This window comes from Phasianus colchicus, chromosome 3 (assembly GCF_987193195.1).
Source record: "Phasianus colchicus chromosome 3, bPhaCol1.hap1.1, whole genome shotgun sequence".
In the NCBI taxonomy this organism is placed as follows: domain Eukaryota; kingdom Metazoa; phylum Chordata; class Aves; order Galliformes; family Phasianidae; genus Phasianus; species Phasianus colchicus.
The window spans coordinates 73,775,220-73,789,508 of NC_143438.1; the positions used below are offsets into that span (position 1 = coordinate 73,775,220).

Genomic DNA, 14,289 nt, shown 5'->3' on the forward strand with positions numbered 1-14,289 from the left:
CCCAGACCTTCTCACTAACCACCAGGGCCTGGGATTCCCGAGGGGGAGCTTTTTCACTGAAGACAGAAGCAAAGAAGACATTCAGTATCTTCGCCTTCTCAGAATCCCCTGTTACCAGAACACCCCCCTCACTTAGTAGGGGAGCCACATTCACCCTAATCTTCCTTTTACTGTTAACATGCATAAAAAAGCCTTCAGAAAGAAGGATATTCCCATGCTGATAATGGAAGAGACTCCCAAAAAGCACCAGGAAAATGCTGACAGAAGAGGAACGAGGGAAAGATCAACTGGGCATTCCTGAAGCAAGAAGAGGAGAATGCCAAACCCAATTTCTACATAACACATAAGTGAGAAATCGACAGTTTTCTAGTGAAGAAAAGAGGAAATATATACACAGTCAGAGTTGTGTTAATACATAAATGAGAGTAGTTTTAATCAGAGAAAAAGAAAGGCCGGTGCATTCACGTCAAACGTAGAGCATAAAAGGAGGGCAGGAATGAAGGGGAAGGTACAGCAAAGTAGCAAAAGGAAAAGAAGGTAACATCTGAAACAGGGGTGGGGTGGAGGAGGTGGGCACGGGCAGCCCATGGTGATGTCCCTGAGCAACAGGCTGTGACATCACCGCGTGGCGGATTGTGACTGCTTAGCCCTCACTGCTCATAGTGGGGTGCGGGCAGAGCCTGCCTCAGTCTGGCTCGTTCCTGGACCCTGCTGAGCAGCTCTGCGAGGCTTGTCGGTCGAGCGAGGATTTGGCTGTGCTGTGTTGGGTCGTGCCTGGGGCTGCTTGCAGCATCTCAGTGCCCGATCCCACAGTATCGCTTCTGTTTCCCTGGCCCTGCCTAGAGCAGGCAGCCGGGGCCCTACGGAGCGCATCCGCAGCAGCGGAGGTGAGTGGTGCAGGGACACCTGGGTCCCTCAGGGGACGTGCCGTGGGGAGCCTGGCCCTGTGCCAGCGGGGGGCACAAGACGGCCCAGTCGTGGGCTTGGGAGGGCTTCCTGCTGAGGGCCTGCTGAGGGCTTTCACACCCCGGGACAGCGAGTGACCGTGACTTCTCTCCATCTTGCAGAGCGAGATACCACTGCTGCAGCTCCGGTGAAGGAGAGCAACTTGTCATCCCCGGTTCTCCCAGCCAGCTGCAGTGAGAAGACCATGGCCGCGGAAGAGGCATGGACATGCTCCATCTGCCGTGATGTGCGACAGGACGTCGCCTACGCGAGTCCTTGCAATCACATGTTCTGCCTCGGCTGCATCCAGCGCTGGGCAAGGCTGAGAGACAGCTGCCCGCTGTGCAGAACGGCCATGAAGACCATCCGGGTCTCTGTGCGGGGAGACAACGAGTACGTCGAGTGCATCGTCTCCCCGCCCGCAGTGCCTGTGCCCGTCAGCTTCGGCACCACCACCGGCCCCAGCGGCACTGCGGCATCCGCTCCACCCTCTGCGCCACCGTCCCCTGAGCCGATGGCCGCAGAGCCGGAGAGAGTGGGCGGCCTCCTGCCAGAGGTCTGGGCGGCACTTTTCCGGGAGAGACGTGACATCCTCGACCCGGTGCTGCCCTGGCTGGAGCAGGAACTCCGCCGCAACGGGGAGCCGCGCTGGTGGAAAATCAACTGGCTGAAGAGCATGGTCCTGGCGTTCCTGTGCCAGGTGGGGCCCGACAGGGACATCCTAGTGCAGTGCGCACAGCACGCCCTGGGGCCCATCACTGCACCGCTCGTCGACGCTCTCGTTGGAACCATCGAGAGCCGGTGCAGCCAGGAGGCCCGGAGGCTGCTGGGCCTCGAAGACCCCAGTGGCACCCAGGAGCAGGAGGACGGCCCCGCGGCCCCGTCCGGTCCCGCCGCCTCCCCGCAGGAGACCGTCGCCCCCAGCGCCACACCATGCAGCTGCTCTGTGGGTCCCCATGCGGAGGAGCTCCCCGGCACGTCCAGCGGGGCCCTCGAAGGGGGTCCTGGCGAGCCGGGTCCCGAGGCAGCCGGTCCCGCTGATCAGGGCCGCAGCCACGGCTCCTCCGCTCGCGGCCGGGGCAGGAAGCGCTCGGCTCGGAGGTCCCTGCGCCCCACAAAGAGGAGGGCCAGCAGTGCCCAGCGCGCTCCTCTACCCTGCAAGAGGCGGCCACCCCGGCGCCTCTAGCGGGGCTTAAATAAAAGATAAAAACATAGATGCACGTGTTGTTCCTAGTGTCCATCTTTTGAGACGGTTCGCCCTTCACGCACACGCCCTACACACACGCTGTGCCGTACGAGAGCCAGTGCTCTCAGTGCTCTACACCCAGTTAAACCCTTCTCCTGGGCCCTGTGCGGGGTGTGAGCTGCAGAGCCAGTGTGAGCGGGATCCTCTGAGCGGTGGGTGAAGGCATCCAAGGGACCGGCAGGCAGCAGTATTTTCAATGAAAGCCTATCTATGTACTCAGGCAGAACGCTCGTTAGTTCTCAGTTCACGCAGCTTGCTTAACTGCAGCACGTGTTTCACACTGCCACGGTCCTACCTCTAGATCTGTGTCTGTGATGGGGACAGCAGGCCCACGGGCCCACCGGCCCTAAAAGGAGGAAAAAAGGGGAAAGGGAGCAAAAGGGAATGAGAGTGCGGAGTGGGTTTTTTATGCCACTTCTTCATATCTTCTCCATGCTCATGTAGGTTATTCCACAAGGCAAGATGAGACATAGTCATACAGTTGTCACTTGCTCAAGCAGGAGGATGTCTTCTTTTAACAGCTGAGATACTGGATGATGCAGGTTGTGAGGAGACATCTCTCCTCTTGTCTTGGAGACTGTCGCTCAATTCATACTCTCTCCTGGAGACTCTCTCTTTCAGCTTGAAGACTCTGTTTCTTGACTAAGTTCTTGACTCTCTTTCTGGACCTGAAGATTCCTCTTCCTGGCTCAGAGACGCTCTCTTTGGGCTTGGAAACTCTCTCACGCTGTCTCAGAGACTCTCTCCCTCTCTGGGATAGTACTGAATAAGGCCCGATAAGCATAAGCCAGGCCCCCAAGAATTTGTGCCTCCTCAGATCTGCCTGAGCCGCAACATCCCAGTCTCAAATATCTGTCTAGGCTCTCAGGTTCTTGCGGGTTCAGGAGTACACTGGAGATGCCCATCTTTCTAAAGTCTCTCCTGGGTCCCTCCACATTCCCCGCCACTCAGTATTCTCTGGCTTTGGGGAAGGCTTCCGCAAAATCTTATTAATACAGATACTGAGCGAAATGATGGAGAGTACAGTCAAGGTGTCCAAAAACTGAAGGCCTTACTCTAATGCTGAAGGCAAGATGACTAGGGAGCACACACGCTGCCAGGACGAGCAGAAAAGGAAGGCGTTCTTGTGATCTGCAAACAGTTTTATCTTTCCCTCTGAACAGAAAGGGCTAACACAGAGTCCTCTGGGGGATGTAGTTCTTCTTTCCTTCTGGGACAGGTATACACCCAGAAATATTGACAACCCTTGGAACTGGAGCATTAACTCTTTAACTCCTGGTGTTCTACATGATGTGCAATACCAGTAACAAAAGTCGTACACCCACAACACACACTCATGGACAAACTGTGCAGTGCCACCCATGTTCAAGTCCACTTCTTAGTCCTGAGTCTATCTCTATTTTGCACTTCTTCCTAGATATCGTACCCACCAAGCTTGAGATAATTCCCCCACCTGAGAAACTTCAATCTCTGTAGCCCGATTTGCTGTTTTGTTGTTTTTGGGAGGCACAGCACTTTCGTACCTGAGCTGCAAATTTCTAGTACTCAGCACAGCTTACAGCCGTGCAGGATTTCTGGAATTCTGATTTACGCAGGCTCTCAGTCACCTGGGCAGACCCTCTGCAGATTGGGTCAAATTCTTATCAATCAGCATGCGATACAGTCATAACTGAGACTCAGGGCTTGATAAAACAGATGCCCTTTGTCACCCTGACCATGGATATCCGCACACCCTGAGCCAGAGTCGGGGAGGAAGAACGAGACAGAGGAGCACATCAACCGCTTACACACTGTGGATATCTGCCTTCTTGCTGGTGATGCCAACCACAATGCCAGGGGTCAGGAGTAGGGGGTACCGCTCACTGTCCTTCTTCATAACCATCTTCAAAATGGGTGCAGCATTCTCTTTTCTTGTCAGTGGAGACATTTTGACTGCCATTACTTTTCAAGTCTGATAGAGAGTGGCTTATCAACTCCATCTTCCAGTTCCTTGAGGACTGTGGAACAAATCTCGTTGGGTTCCAGGGATGCCTCCCAGGCTCCTCAGGTGGCCCCAGACTTGATCTTCTTTTATGATGAGGGCAGCTTTGTTCCCTCAGGGATTGCCAGGGAAAATCAGTCACCTCAGTGTGAGGGATGAGCCCAAGTGACTGTAGTGCGAGCCCTGACAGTACCCTGAGAGACTCTTAAGCCACAGGAGACTGCCTGGTGTCACTTATCTTGATATGATAGGCTTTTCAACAGTGTTCTGGAACTGGGACAAGAGGAGGCTTTAGAAGTCCAGGCACTGGGGCCTATGGTAAGGACATGTACAAGTCTGGGGGGGGGACCTTTCTCTCCACACCTGCCATCCCCATTGGCAGATCAGACACAGGATCCAGGACTGGTGAGCCCTCTCCACCCCCGACTCCCTCTTTCACTCGTTCCTCCTAAAATTGCTAAGACAAGGTTTCCCAAAATTTAAGAAACTCAAGGCTTACTTTGATTTCCCATAAAAATGCACAGCCTAGGTAGATATAGGTAGCTACTTACGTGAGCCAACGCCTACAGGATAGCTGTACTAGGTAAATTCGCCATTAACATTGATGTTTATGTAGGGACCATGAGTGTTATTTCACCTTAAGCCATCCAAAAGGAATTCATGAATATTACACACTCCCCGTTCCCACAGGTGGGACGCAACACTCAGAAAGAAGGATATTCCCATGCTGATAATGGAAGAGACTCCCAAAAAGCACCAGGAAAATGCTGACAGAAGAGGAACGAGGGAAAGATCAACTGGGCATTCCTGAAGCAAGAAGAGGAGAATGCCAAACCCAATTTCTACATAACACATAAGTGAGAAATCGACAGTTTTCTAGTGAAGAAAAGAGGAAATATATACACAGTCAGAGTTGTGTTAATACATAAATGAGAGTAGTTTTAATCAGAGAAAAAGAAAGGCCGGTGCATTCACGTCAAACGTAGAGCATAAAAGGTGGGCAGGAATGAAGGGGAAGGTACAGCAAAGTAGCAAAAGGAAAAGAAGGTAACATCTGAAACAGGGGTGGGGTGGAGGAGGTGGGCACGGGCAGCCCATGGTGATGTCCCTGAGCAACAGGCTGTGACATCACCGCGTGGCGGATTGTGACTGCTTAGCCCTCACTGCTCATAGTGGGGTGCGGGCAGAGCCTGCCTCAGTCTGGCTCGTTCCTGGACCCTGCTGAGCAGCTCTGCGAGGCTTGTCGGTCGAGCGAGGATTTGGCTGTGCTGTGTTGGGTCGTGCCTGGGGCTGCTTGCAGCATCTCAGTGCCCGATCCCACAGTATCGCTTCTGTTTCCCTGGCCCTGCCTAGAGCAGGCAGCCGGGGCCCTACGGAGCGCATCCGCAGCAGCGGAGGTGAGTGGTGCAGGGACACCTGGGTCCCTCAGGGGACGTGCCGTGGGGAGCCTGGCCCTGTGCCAGCGGGGGGCACAAGACGGCCCAGTCGTGGGCTTGGGAGGGCTTCCTGCTGAGGGCCTGCTGAGGGCTTTCACACCCCGGGACAGCGAGTGACCGTGACTTCTCTCCATCTTGCAGAGCGAGATACCACTGCTGCAGCTCCGGTGAAGGAGAGCAACTTGTCATCCCCGGTTCTCCCAGCCAGCTGCAGTGAGAAGACCATGGCCGCGGAAGAGGCATGGACATGCTCCATCTGCCGTGATGTGCGACAGGACGTCGCCTACGCGAGTCCTTGCAATCACATGTTCTGCCTCGGCTGCATCCAGCGCTGGGCAAGGCTGAGAGACAGCTGCCCGCTGTGCAGAACGGCCATGAAGACCATCCGGGTCTCTGTGCGGGGAGACAACGAGTACGTCGAGTGCATCGTCTCCCCGCCCGCAGTGCCTGTGCCCGTCAGCTTCGGCACCACCACCGGCCCCAGCGGCACTGCGGCATCCGCTCCACCCTCTGCGCCACCGTCCCCTGAGCCGATGGCCGCAGAGCCGGAGAGAGTGGGCGGCCTCCTGCCAGAGGTCTGGGCGGCACTTTTCCGGGAGAGACGTGACATCCTCGACCCGGTGCTGCCCTGGCTGGAGCAGGAACTCCGCCGCAACGGGGAGCCGCGCTGGTGGAAAATCAACTGGCTGAAGAGCATGGTCCTGGCGTTCCTGTGCCAGGTGGGGCCCGACAGGGACATCCTAGTGCAGTGCGCACAGCACGCCCTGGGGCCCATCACTGCACCGCTCGTCGACGCTCTCGTTGGAACCATCGAGAGCCGGTGCAGCCAGGAGGCCCGGAGGCTGCTGGGCCTCGAAGACCCCAGTGGCACCCAGGAGCAGGAGGACGGCCCCGCGGCCCCGTCCGGTCCCGCCGCCTCCCCGCAGGAGACCGTCGCCCCCAGCGCCACACCATGCAGCTGCTCTGTGGGTCCCCATGCGGAGGAGCTCCCCGGCACGTCCAGCGGGGCCCTCGAAGGGGGTCCTGGCGAGCCGGGTCCCGAGGCAGCCGGTCCCGCTGATCAGGGCCGCAGCCACGGCTCCTCCGCTCGCGGCCGGGGCAGGAAGCGCTCGGCTCGGAGGTCCCTGCGCCCCACAAAGAGGAGGGCCAGCAGTGCCCAGCGCGCTCCTCTACCCTGCAAGAGGCGGCCACCCCGGCGCCTCTAGCGGGGCTTAAATAAAAGATAAAAACATAGATGCACGTGTTGTTCCTAGTGTCCATCTTTTGAGACGGTTCGCCCTTCACGCACACGCCCTACACACACGCTGTGCCGTACGAGAGCCAGTGCTCTCAGTGCTCTACACCCAGTTAAACCCTTCTCCTGGGCCCTGTGCGGGGTGTGAGCTGCAGAGCCAGTGTGAGCGGGATCCTCTGAGCGGTGGGTGAAGGCATCCAAGGGACCGGCAGGCAGCAGTATTTTCAATGAAAGCCTATCTATGTACTCAGGCAGAACGCTCGTTAGTTCTCAGTTCACGCAGCTTGCTTAACTGCAGCACGTGTTTCACACTGCCACGGTCCTACCTCTAGATCTGTGTCTGTGATGGGGACAGCAGGCCCACGGGCCCACCGGCCCTAAAAGGAGGAAAAAAGGGGAAAGGGAGCAAAAGGGAATGAGAGTGCGGAGTGGGTTTTTTATGCCACTTCTTCATATCTTCTCCATGCTCATGTAGGTTATTCCACAAGGCAAGATGAGACATAGTCATACAGTTGTCACTTGCTCAAGCAGGAGGATGTCTTCTTTTAACAGCTGAGATACTGGATGATGCAGGTTGTGAGGAGACATCTCTCCTCTTGTCTTGGAGACTGTCGCTCAATTCATACTCTCTCCTGGAGACTCTCTCTTTCAGCTTGAAGACTCTGTTTCTTGACTAAGTTCTTGACTCTCTTTCTGGACCTGAAGATTCCTCTTCCTGGCTCAGAGACGCTCTCTTTGGGCTTGGAAACTCTCTCACGCTGTCTCAGAGACTCTCTCCCTCTCTGGGATAGTACTGAATAAGGCCCGATAAGCATAAGCCAGGCCCCCAAGAATTTGTGCCTCCTCAGATCTGCCTGAGCCGCAACATCCCAGTCTCAAATATCTGTCTAGGCTCTCAGGTTCTTGCGGGTTCAGGAGTACACTGGAGATGCCCATCTTTCTAAAGTCTCTCCTGGGTCCCTCCACATTCCCCGCCACTCAGTATTCTCTGGCTTTGGGGAAGGCTTCCGCAAAATCTTATTAATACAGATACTGAGCGAAATGATGGAGAGTACAGTCAAGGTGTCCAAAAACTGAAGGCCTTACTCTAATGCTGAAGGCAAGATGACTAGGGAGCACACACGCTGCCAGGACGAGCAGAAAAGGAAGGCGTTCTTGTGATCTGCAAACAGTTTTATCTTTCCCTCTGAACAGAAAGGGCTAACACAGAGTCCTCTGGGGGATGTAGTTCTTCTTTCCTTCTGGGACAGGTATACACCCAGAAATATTGACAACCCTTGGAACTGGAGCATTAACTCTTTAACTCCTGGTGTTCTACATGATGTGCAATACCAGTAACAAAAGTCGTACACCCACAACACACACTCATGGACAAACTGTGCAGTGCCACCCATGTTCAAGTCCACTTCTTAGTCCTGAGTCTATCTCTATTTTGCACTTCTTCCTAGATATCGTACCCACCAAGCTTGAGATAATTCCCCCACCTGAGAAACTTCAATCTCTGTAGCCCGATTTGCTGTTTTGTTGTTTTTGGGAGGCACAGCACTTTCGTACCTGAGCTGCAAATTTCTAGTACTCAGCACAGCTTACAGCCGTGCAGGATTTCTGGAATTCTGATTTACGCAGGCTCTCAGTCACCTGGGCAGACCCTCTGCAGATTGGGTCAAATTCTTATCAATCAGCATGCGATACAGTCATAACTGAGACTCAGGGCTTGATAAAACAGATGCCCTTTGTCACCCTGACCATGGATATCCGCACACCCTGAGCCAGAGTCGGGGAGGAAGAACGAGACAGAGGAGCACATCAACCGCTTACACACTGTGGATATCTGCCTTCTTGCTGGTGATGCCAACCACAATGCCAGGGGTCAGGAGTAGGGGGTACCGCTCACTGTCCTTCTTCATAACCATCTTCAAAATGGGTGCAGCATTCTCTTTTCTTGTCAGTGGAGACATTTTGACTGCCATTACTTTTCAAGTCTGATAGAGAGTGGCTTATCAACTCCATCTTCCAGTTCCTTGAGGACTGTGGAACAAATCTCGTTGGGTTCCAGGGATGCCTCCCAGGCTCCTCAGGTGGCCCCAGACTTGATCTTCTTTTATGATGAGGGCAGCTTTGTTCCCTCAGGGATTGCCAGGGAAAATCAGTCACCTCAGTGTGAGGGATGAGCCCAAGTGACTGTAGTGCGAGCCCTGACAGTACCCTGAGAGACTCTTAAGCCACAGGAGACTGCCTGGTGTCACTTATCTTGATATGATAGGCTTTTCAACAGTGTTCTGGAACTGGGACAAGAGGAGGCTTTAGAAGTCCAGGCACTGGGGCCTATGGTAAGGACATGTACAAGTCTGGGGGGGGGACCTTTCTCTCCACACCTGCCATCCCCATTGGCAGATCAGACACAGGATCCAGGACTGGTGAGCCCTCTCCACCCCCGACTCCCTCTTTCACTCGTTCCTCCTAAAATTGCTAAGACAAGGTTTCCCAAAATTTAAGAAACTCAAGGCTTACTTTGATTTCCCATAAAAATGCACAGCCTAGGTAGATATAGGTAGCTACTTACGTGAGCCAACGCCTACAGGATAGCTGTACTAGGTAAATTCGCCATTAACATTGATGTTTATGTAGGGACCATGAGTGTTATTTCACCTTAAGCCATCCAAAAGGAATTCATGAATATTACACACTCCCCGTTCCCACAGGTGGGACGCAACACTCAGAAAGAAGGATATTCCCATGCTGATAATGGAAGAGACTCCCAAAAAGCACCAGGAAAATGCTGACAGAAGAGGAACGAGGGAAAGATCAACTGGGCATTCCTGAAGCAAGAAGAGGAGAATGCCAAACCCAATTTCTACATAACACATAAGTGAGAAATCGACAGTTTTCTAGTGAAGAAAAGAGGAAATATATACACAGTCAGAGTTGTGTTAATACATAAATGAGAGTAGTTTTAATCAGAGAAAAAGAAAGGCCGGTGCATTCACGTCAAACGTAGAGCATAAAAGGTGGGCAGGAATGAAGGGGAAGGTACAGCAAAGTAGCAAAAGGAAAAGAAGGTAACATCTGAAACAGGGGTGGGGTGGAGGAGGTGGGCACGGGCAGCCCATGGTGATGTCCCTGAGCAACAGGCTGTGACATCACCGCGTGGCGGATTGTGACTGCTTAGCCCTCACTGCTCATAGTGGGGTGCGGGCAGAGCCTGCCTCAGTCTGGCTCGTTCCTGGACCCTGCTGAGCAGCTCTGCGAGGCTTGTCGGTCGAGCGAGGATTTGGCTGTGCTGTGTTGGGTCGTGCCTGGGGCTGCTTGCAGCATCTCAGTGCCCGATCCCACAGTATCGCTTCTGTTTCCCTGGCCCTGCCTAGAGCAGGCAGCCGGGGCCCTACGGAGCGCATCCGCAGCAGCGGAGGTGAGTGGTGCAGGGACACCTGGGTCCCTCAGGGGACGTGCCGTGGGGAGCCTGGCCCTGTGCCAGCGGGGGGCACAAGACGGCCCAGTCGTGGGCTTGGGAGGGCTTCCTGCTGAGGGCCTGCTGAGGGCTTTCACACCCCGGGACAGCGAGTGACCGTGACTTCTCTCCATCTTGCAGAGCGAGATACCACTGCTGCAGCTCCGGTGAAGGAGAGCAACTTGTCATCCCCGGTTCTCCCAGCCAGCTGCAGTGAGAAGACCATGGCCGCGGAAGAGGCATGGACATGCTCCATCTGCCGTGATGTGCGACAGGACGTCGCCTACGCGAGTCCTTGCAATCACATGTTCTGCCTCGGCTGCATCCAGCGCTGGGCAAGGCTGAGAGACAGCTGCCCGCTGTGCAGAACGGCCATGAAGACCATCCGGGTCTCTGTGCGGGGAGACAACGAGTACGTCGAGTGCATCGTCTCCCCGCCCGCAGTGCCTGTGCCCGTCAGCTTCGGCACCACCACCGGCCCCAGCGGCACTGCGGCATCCGCTCCACCCTCTGCGCCACCGTCCCCTGAGCCGATGGCCGCAGAGCCGGAGAGAGTGGGCGGCCTCCTGCCAGAGGTCTGGGCGGCACTTTTCCGGGAGAGACGTGACATCCTCGACCCGGTGCTGCCCTGGCTGGAGCAGGAACTCCGCCGCAACGGGGAGCCGCGCTGGTGGAAAATCAACTGGCTGAAGAGCATGGTCCTGGCGTTCCTGTGCCAGGTGGGGCCCGACAGGGACATCCTAGTGCAGTGCGCACAGCACGCCCTGGGGCCCATCACTGCACCGCTCGTCGACGCTCTCGTTGGAACCATCGAGAGCCGGTGCAGCCAGGAGGCCCGGAGGCTGCTGGGCCTCGAAGACCCCAGCGGCACCCAGGAGCAGGAGGACGGCCCCGCGGCCCCGTCCGGTCCCGCCGCCTCCCCGCAGGAGACCGTCGCCCCCAGCGCCACACCATGCAGCTGCTCTGTGGGTCCCCATGCGGAGGAGCTCCCCGGCACGTCCAGCGGGGCCCTCGAAGGGGGTCCTGGCGAGCCGGGTCCTGAGGCAGCCGGTCCCGCTGAGCAGGGCCGCAGCCACGGCTCCTCCGCTCGCGGCCGGGGCAGGAAGCGCTCGGCTCGGAGGTCCCTGCGCCCCACAAAGAGGAGGGCCAGCAGTGCCCAGCGCGCTCCTCTACCCTGCAAGAGGCGGCCACCCCGGCGCCTCTAGCGGGGCTTAAATAAAAGATAAAAACATAGATGCACGTGTTGTTCCTAGTGTCCATCTTTTGAGACGGTTCGCCCTTCACGCACACGCCCTACACACATGCTGTGCCGTACGAGAGGCAGTGCTCTCAGTGCTCTACACCCAGTTAAACCCTTCTCCTGGGCCCCGTGCGGGGTGTGAGCTGCAGAGCCAGTGTGAGCGGGATCCTCTGAGCGGCGGGTGAAGGCAGCCAAGGGACCGGCAGGCAGCAGTACTTTCAATGAAAGCCTATCTATGCACTCAGGCAGAACGCTCGTTAGTTCTCAGTTCACGCAGCTTGCTTAACTGCAGCACGTGTTTCACACTGCCACGGTCCTACCTCTAGATCTGTGTCTGTGACAGAAGCAGAGAATCACAGAATTGTAGGGGTTGGAAGGGACCTCCAGAGATCATCGAGTCCTATCCCCCTGCTAAAGCAGGATCCCTACACCAGGTCACATAAGTAGGTGTCCAGGCGGGTCTTGATTATCTCCAGAGAAGGAGACTCCACCACCTCCCTGGGCAGCCTGTTCCAGTGCTCTGTCACTCTCACCATAAAGAAGTTCTTGCGCACCTTTGTGCGGAACTTCCTATGCTGCAGTTTCTGGCCGTTCCCCCTTGTCCTGTCTCCACACGCTGCTGAAAACAGTCTGGCCTTGCCACTCTGTCCCCCACACCTTAAATATTCATAGACCTGGATCAGGTCCCCTCTCAGTCTAAACAGACCCAATTCACTCAGCCTTTCTTCATAGGGGAGATGCTCCAGGCCCTTCACCATCTTTGTGGCCCTCTGCTGGACTCTTTCCAAGAGATCTCAGTCTTTTTTGTACTGGGGAGCCCAGAACTGGACACAGTACTCCAGATGAGGCCTTACCAGGACAGAGTAGAGGGGGAGGAGAGCTGAGGTGAGACGCGCAGTCCAGTTGAGCAGCAGGGAGAAAAGGGGAGGAGAGCCGACGAAGAGCAGGCAAAAGAAGAGCGCATCAGGTGACCTTGCCAGGAGTTATTTCTCGAGACTCTCTGTGACCGCAAAGTCCCCTGGGGAATGTAGTTCTTCTTCTCTTCCAGGCAGGTACCCAGAGCTTGAGCATTAACAGTTAAACTCCCACTGCCCCACATGATGTTATGATGTGGAATACCGAAAACCAAAAATCACAAAACCATGACACCACTCATCTATCCCATGCTTCCTCAGCTTTGTTGTAAGGATGTCATGGGAGACAGTATCAAATGCCTTGCTGAAATCAAGGCAGACTACATCCACTGCTCTTCCCCATCCACCCAGCCAGAGACAACATCATAGAAGGCTACCAGGTTGGTCAAGCATGACTTCCCCCTGGTGAACCCATGCTGACTACTCCTGGTAAACTCCTTTTCTTCCAGCTGTCTGGAGATGGCATCCAGCACAAGCTGTTCCATCACCTTTCCAGGGACAGAGGTGAGGCTGACTGGCCTGAAATTACCTGGATCTTCCTTCTTGCCCTTTCTGAAGACCGGAGTGACACTGGCTATCCCTCAGTCTTCAGGCACCTCCCCTATTCTCCAAGACCTCTCAAAGATGACAGAGAGAGGTTCAGCAATCACCTCCGCCAGCTCCCTCAGCACCCGTGGATGCATCCCATCGGGTCCCATGGATTTATGAACATTGGTGTTGCCTAGGCGCTCTCGGACCGCCTCTTCCCTGACTAAAGGGAAGTCTTCCATTCCCCAGACCTTCTCACTAACCACCAGGGCCTGGGATTCCCGAGGGGGAGCTTTTTCACTGAAGACAGAAGCAAAGAAGACATTCAGTATCTTCGCCTTCTCAGCATCCCCCGTTACCAGAACACCCCCCTCACTTAGTAGGGGAGCCATATTCTCCCTAGTCTTCCTTTTACTGTTAACATACATAAAAAAGCCTTTTTTATTATCCTTTATCACCTTTGGCAGATTCAATTCCAGGCGGGCTTTAGCCTTTCTCATCGCATCCCTGCAGGCCCTGACTACATTTCTATATTCTTCCCAAGTGTATTCTTGGAGATGCTCCAGGCCCTTCACCATCTTTGTGGCCCTCCGCTGGACTCTTTCCAAGAGATCTCAGTCTTTTTTGTACTGGGGAGCCCAGAACTGGACACAGTACTCCAGATGAGGCCTTACCAGGGCAGGATAGAGGGGGAGGATCTTGATGGCTGTGTATGATTCAATAATTAAAAGACGACATCACATAAGCAATCTAATTCTAACAAGGGAACAGGTTTAATACATATTTTTTGCTTTTGTTAATGTTATTTTAATGTCTCAAAAATATTAGGAGATGCATAATTTTAGTCTGTACAGCCATGAGCTCAGGAAATTTCCAGTGAAACAGAGAGGGCAAATTTTATTATTATTGCAATAAAAACAAAACAAGAAATCACCATGAAACACTACAAATTAATTAGTCCCATCTTTAGCATCTAGGTATAAACAGGTAGAAGAAGCCCAAGTCATTTTTTTTTAAATTTATTTTACAGGTGTTTTTAAAATATCTCAGTATTGCTTACTTAGGGTCACTGTATGGGAACTGCTGAGTCATGGCCTGAACCTCTGATTAGTCACCTGAGGCGAGCAATGAGTCAGCCCTGGGAGCACAGGTGAAAGCAATTCACCTGTGCTGCAGGAAGGGGTGGAGCCTGGCTCCACCTCTCCTTGAGCCCTTTAAGAGCTGACTACCAGTGGGGAAGGATCTCTCTCTCTTTGGAAGATCCACTCCACTGGAGTTTCCTTAGCGAGCCCATGATATGGGTAAGCCTCCTATTTA

At 54.6% G+C, this 14,289-nt stretch overlaps 3 protein-coding genes across 3 annotated transcripts; all 3 read left to right on the forward strand.

Annotated features, from left to right (window-relative positions):
• Positions 1-261: 261 nt before the first annotated feature.
• On the forward strand, positions 262-2,147 carry LOC149918678 (uncharacterized). The gene is made up of 2 exons (XM_090138353.1): positions 262-887; positions 1,068-2,147. Exon 2 carries the CDS (start codon positions 1,151-1,153, stop codon positions 2,129-2,131), a length of 981 nt encoding a protein of 326 aa, XP_089994479.1. The 5' UTR covers positions 262-887; positions 1,068-1,150; the 3' UTR covers positions 2,132-2,147.
• A 2,159-nt stretch (positions 2,148-4,306) lies between these two features.
• On the forward strand, positions 4,307-6,829 carry LOC149918679 (uncharacterized). Its single transcript, XM_090138354.1, has 2 exons — positions 4,307-5,569; positions 5,750-6,829. The coding sequence occupies exon 2, from the start codon at positions 5,833-5,835 to the stop codon at positions 6,811-6,813; it is 981 nt and encodes a 326-aa protein (XP_089994480.1). The 5' UTR covers positions 4,307-5,569; positions 5,750-5,832; the 3' UTR covers positions 6,814-6,829.
• Positions 6,830-8,988: 2,159 nt separating this feature from the next.
• LOC149918680 (uncharacterized) lies at positions 8,989-11,514 on the forward strand. The gene is made up of 2 exons (XM_090138355.1): positions 8,989-10,251; positions 10,432-11,514. The coding sequence occupies exon 2, from the start codon at positions 10,515-10,517 to the stop codon at positions 11,493-11,495; it is 981 nt and encodes a 326-aa protein (XP_089994481.1). The 5' UTR covers positions 8,989-10,251; positions 10,432-10,514; the 3' UTR covers positions 11,496-11,514.
• The last annotated feature ends 2,775 nt before the right edge of the window (positions 11,515-14,289 follow it).

What these genes read in the sequence shown, in the direction of transcription:
- LOC149918678 (XM_090138353.1), top strand. Translation starts at nt 1,151, where the DNA reads ATGGCCGCGGAAGAGGCATGGACATGCTCCATCTGCCGTGATGTGCGA.
- LOC149918679 (XM_090138354.1), top strand. Translation starts at nt 5,833, where the DNA reads ATGGCCGCGGAAGAGGCATGGACATGCTCCATCTGCCGTGATGTGCGA.
- LOC149918680 (XM_090138355.1), top strand. Translation starts at nt 10,515, where the DNA reads ATGGCCGCGGAAGAGGCATGGACATGCTCCATCTGCCGTGATGTGCGA.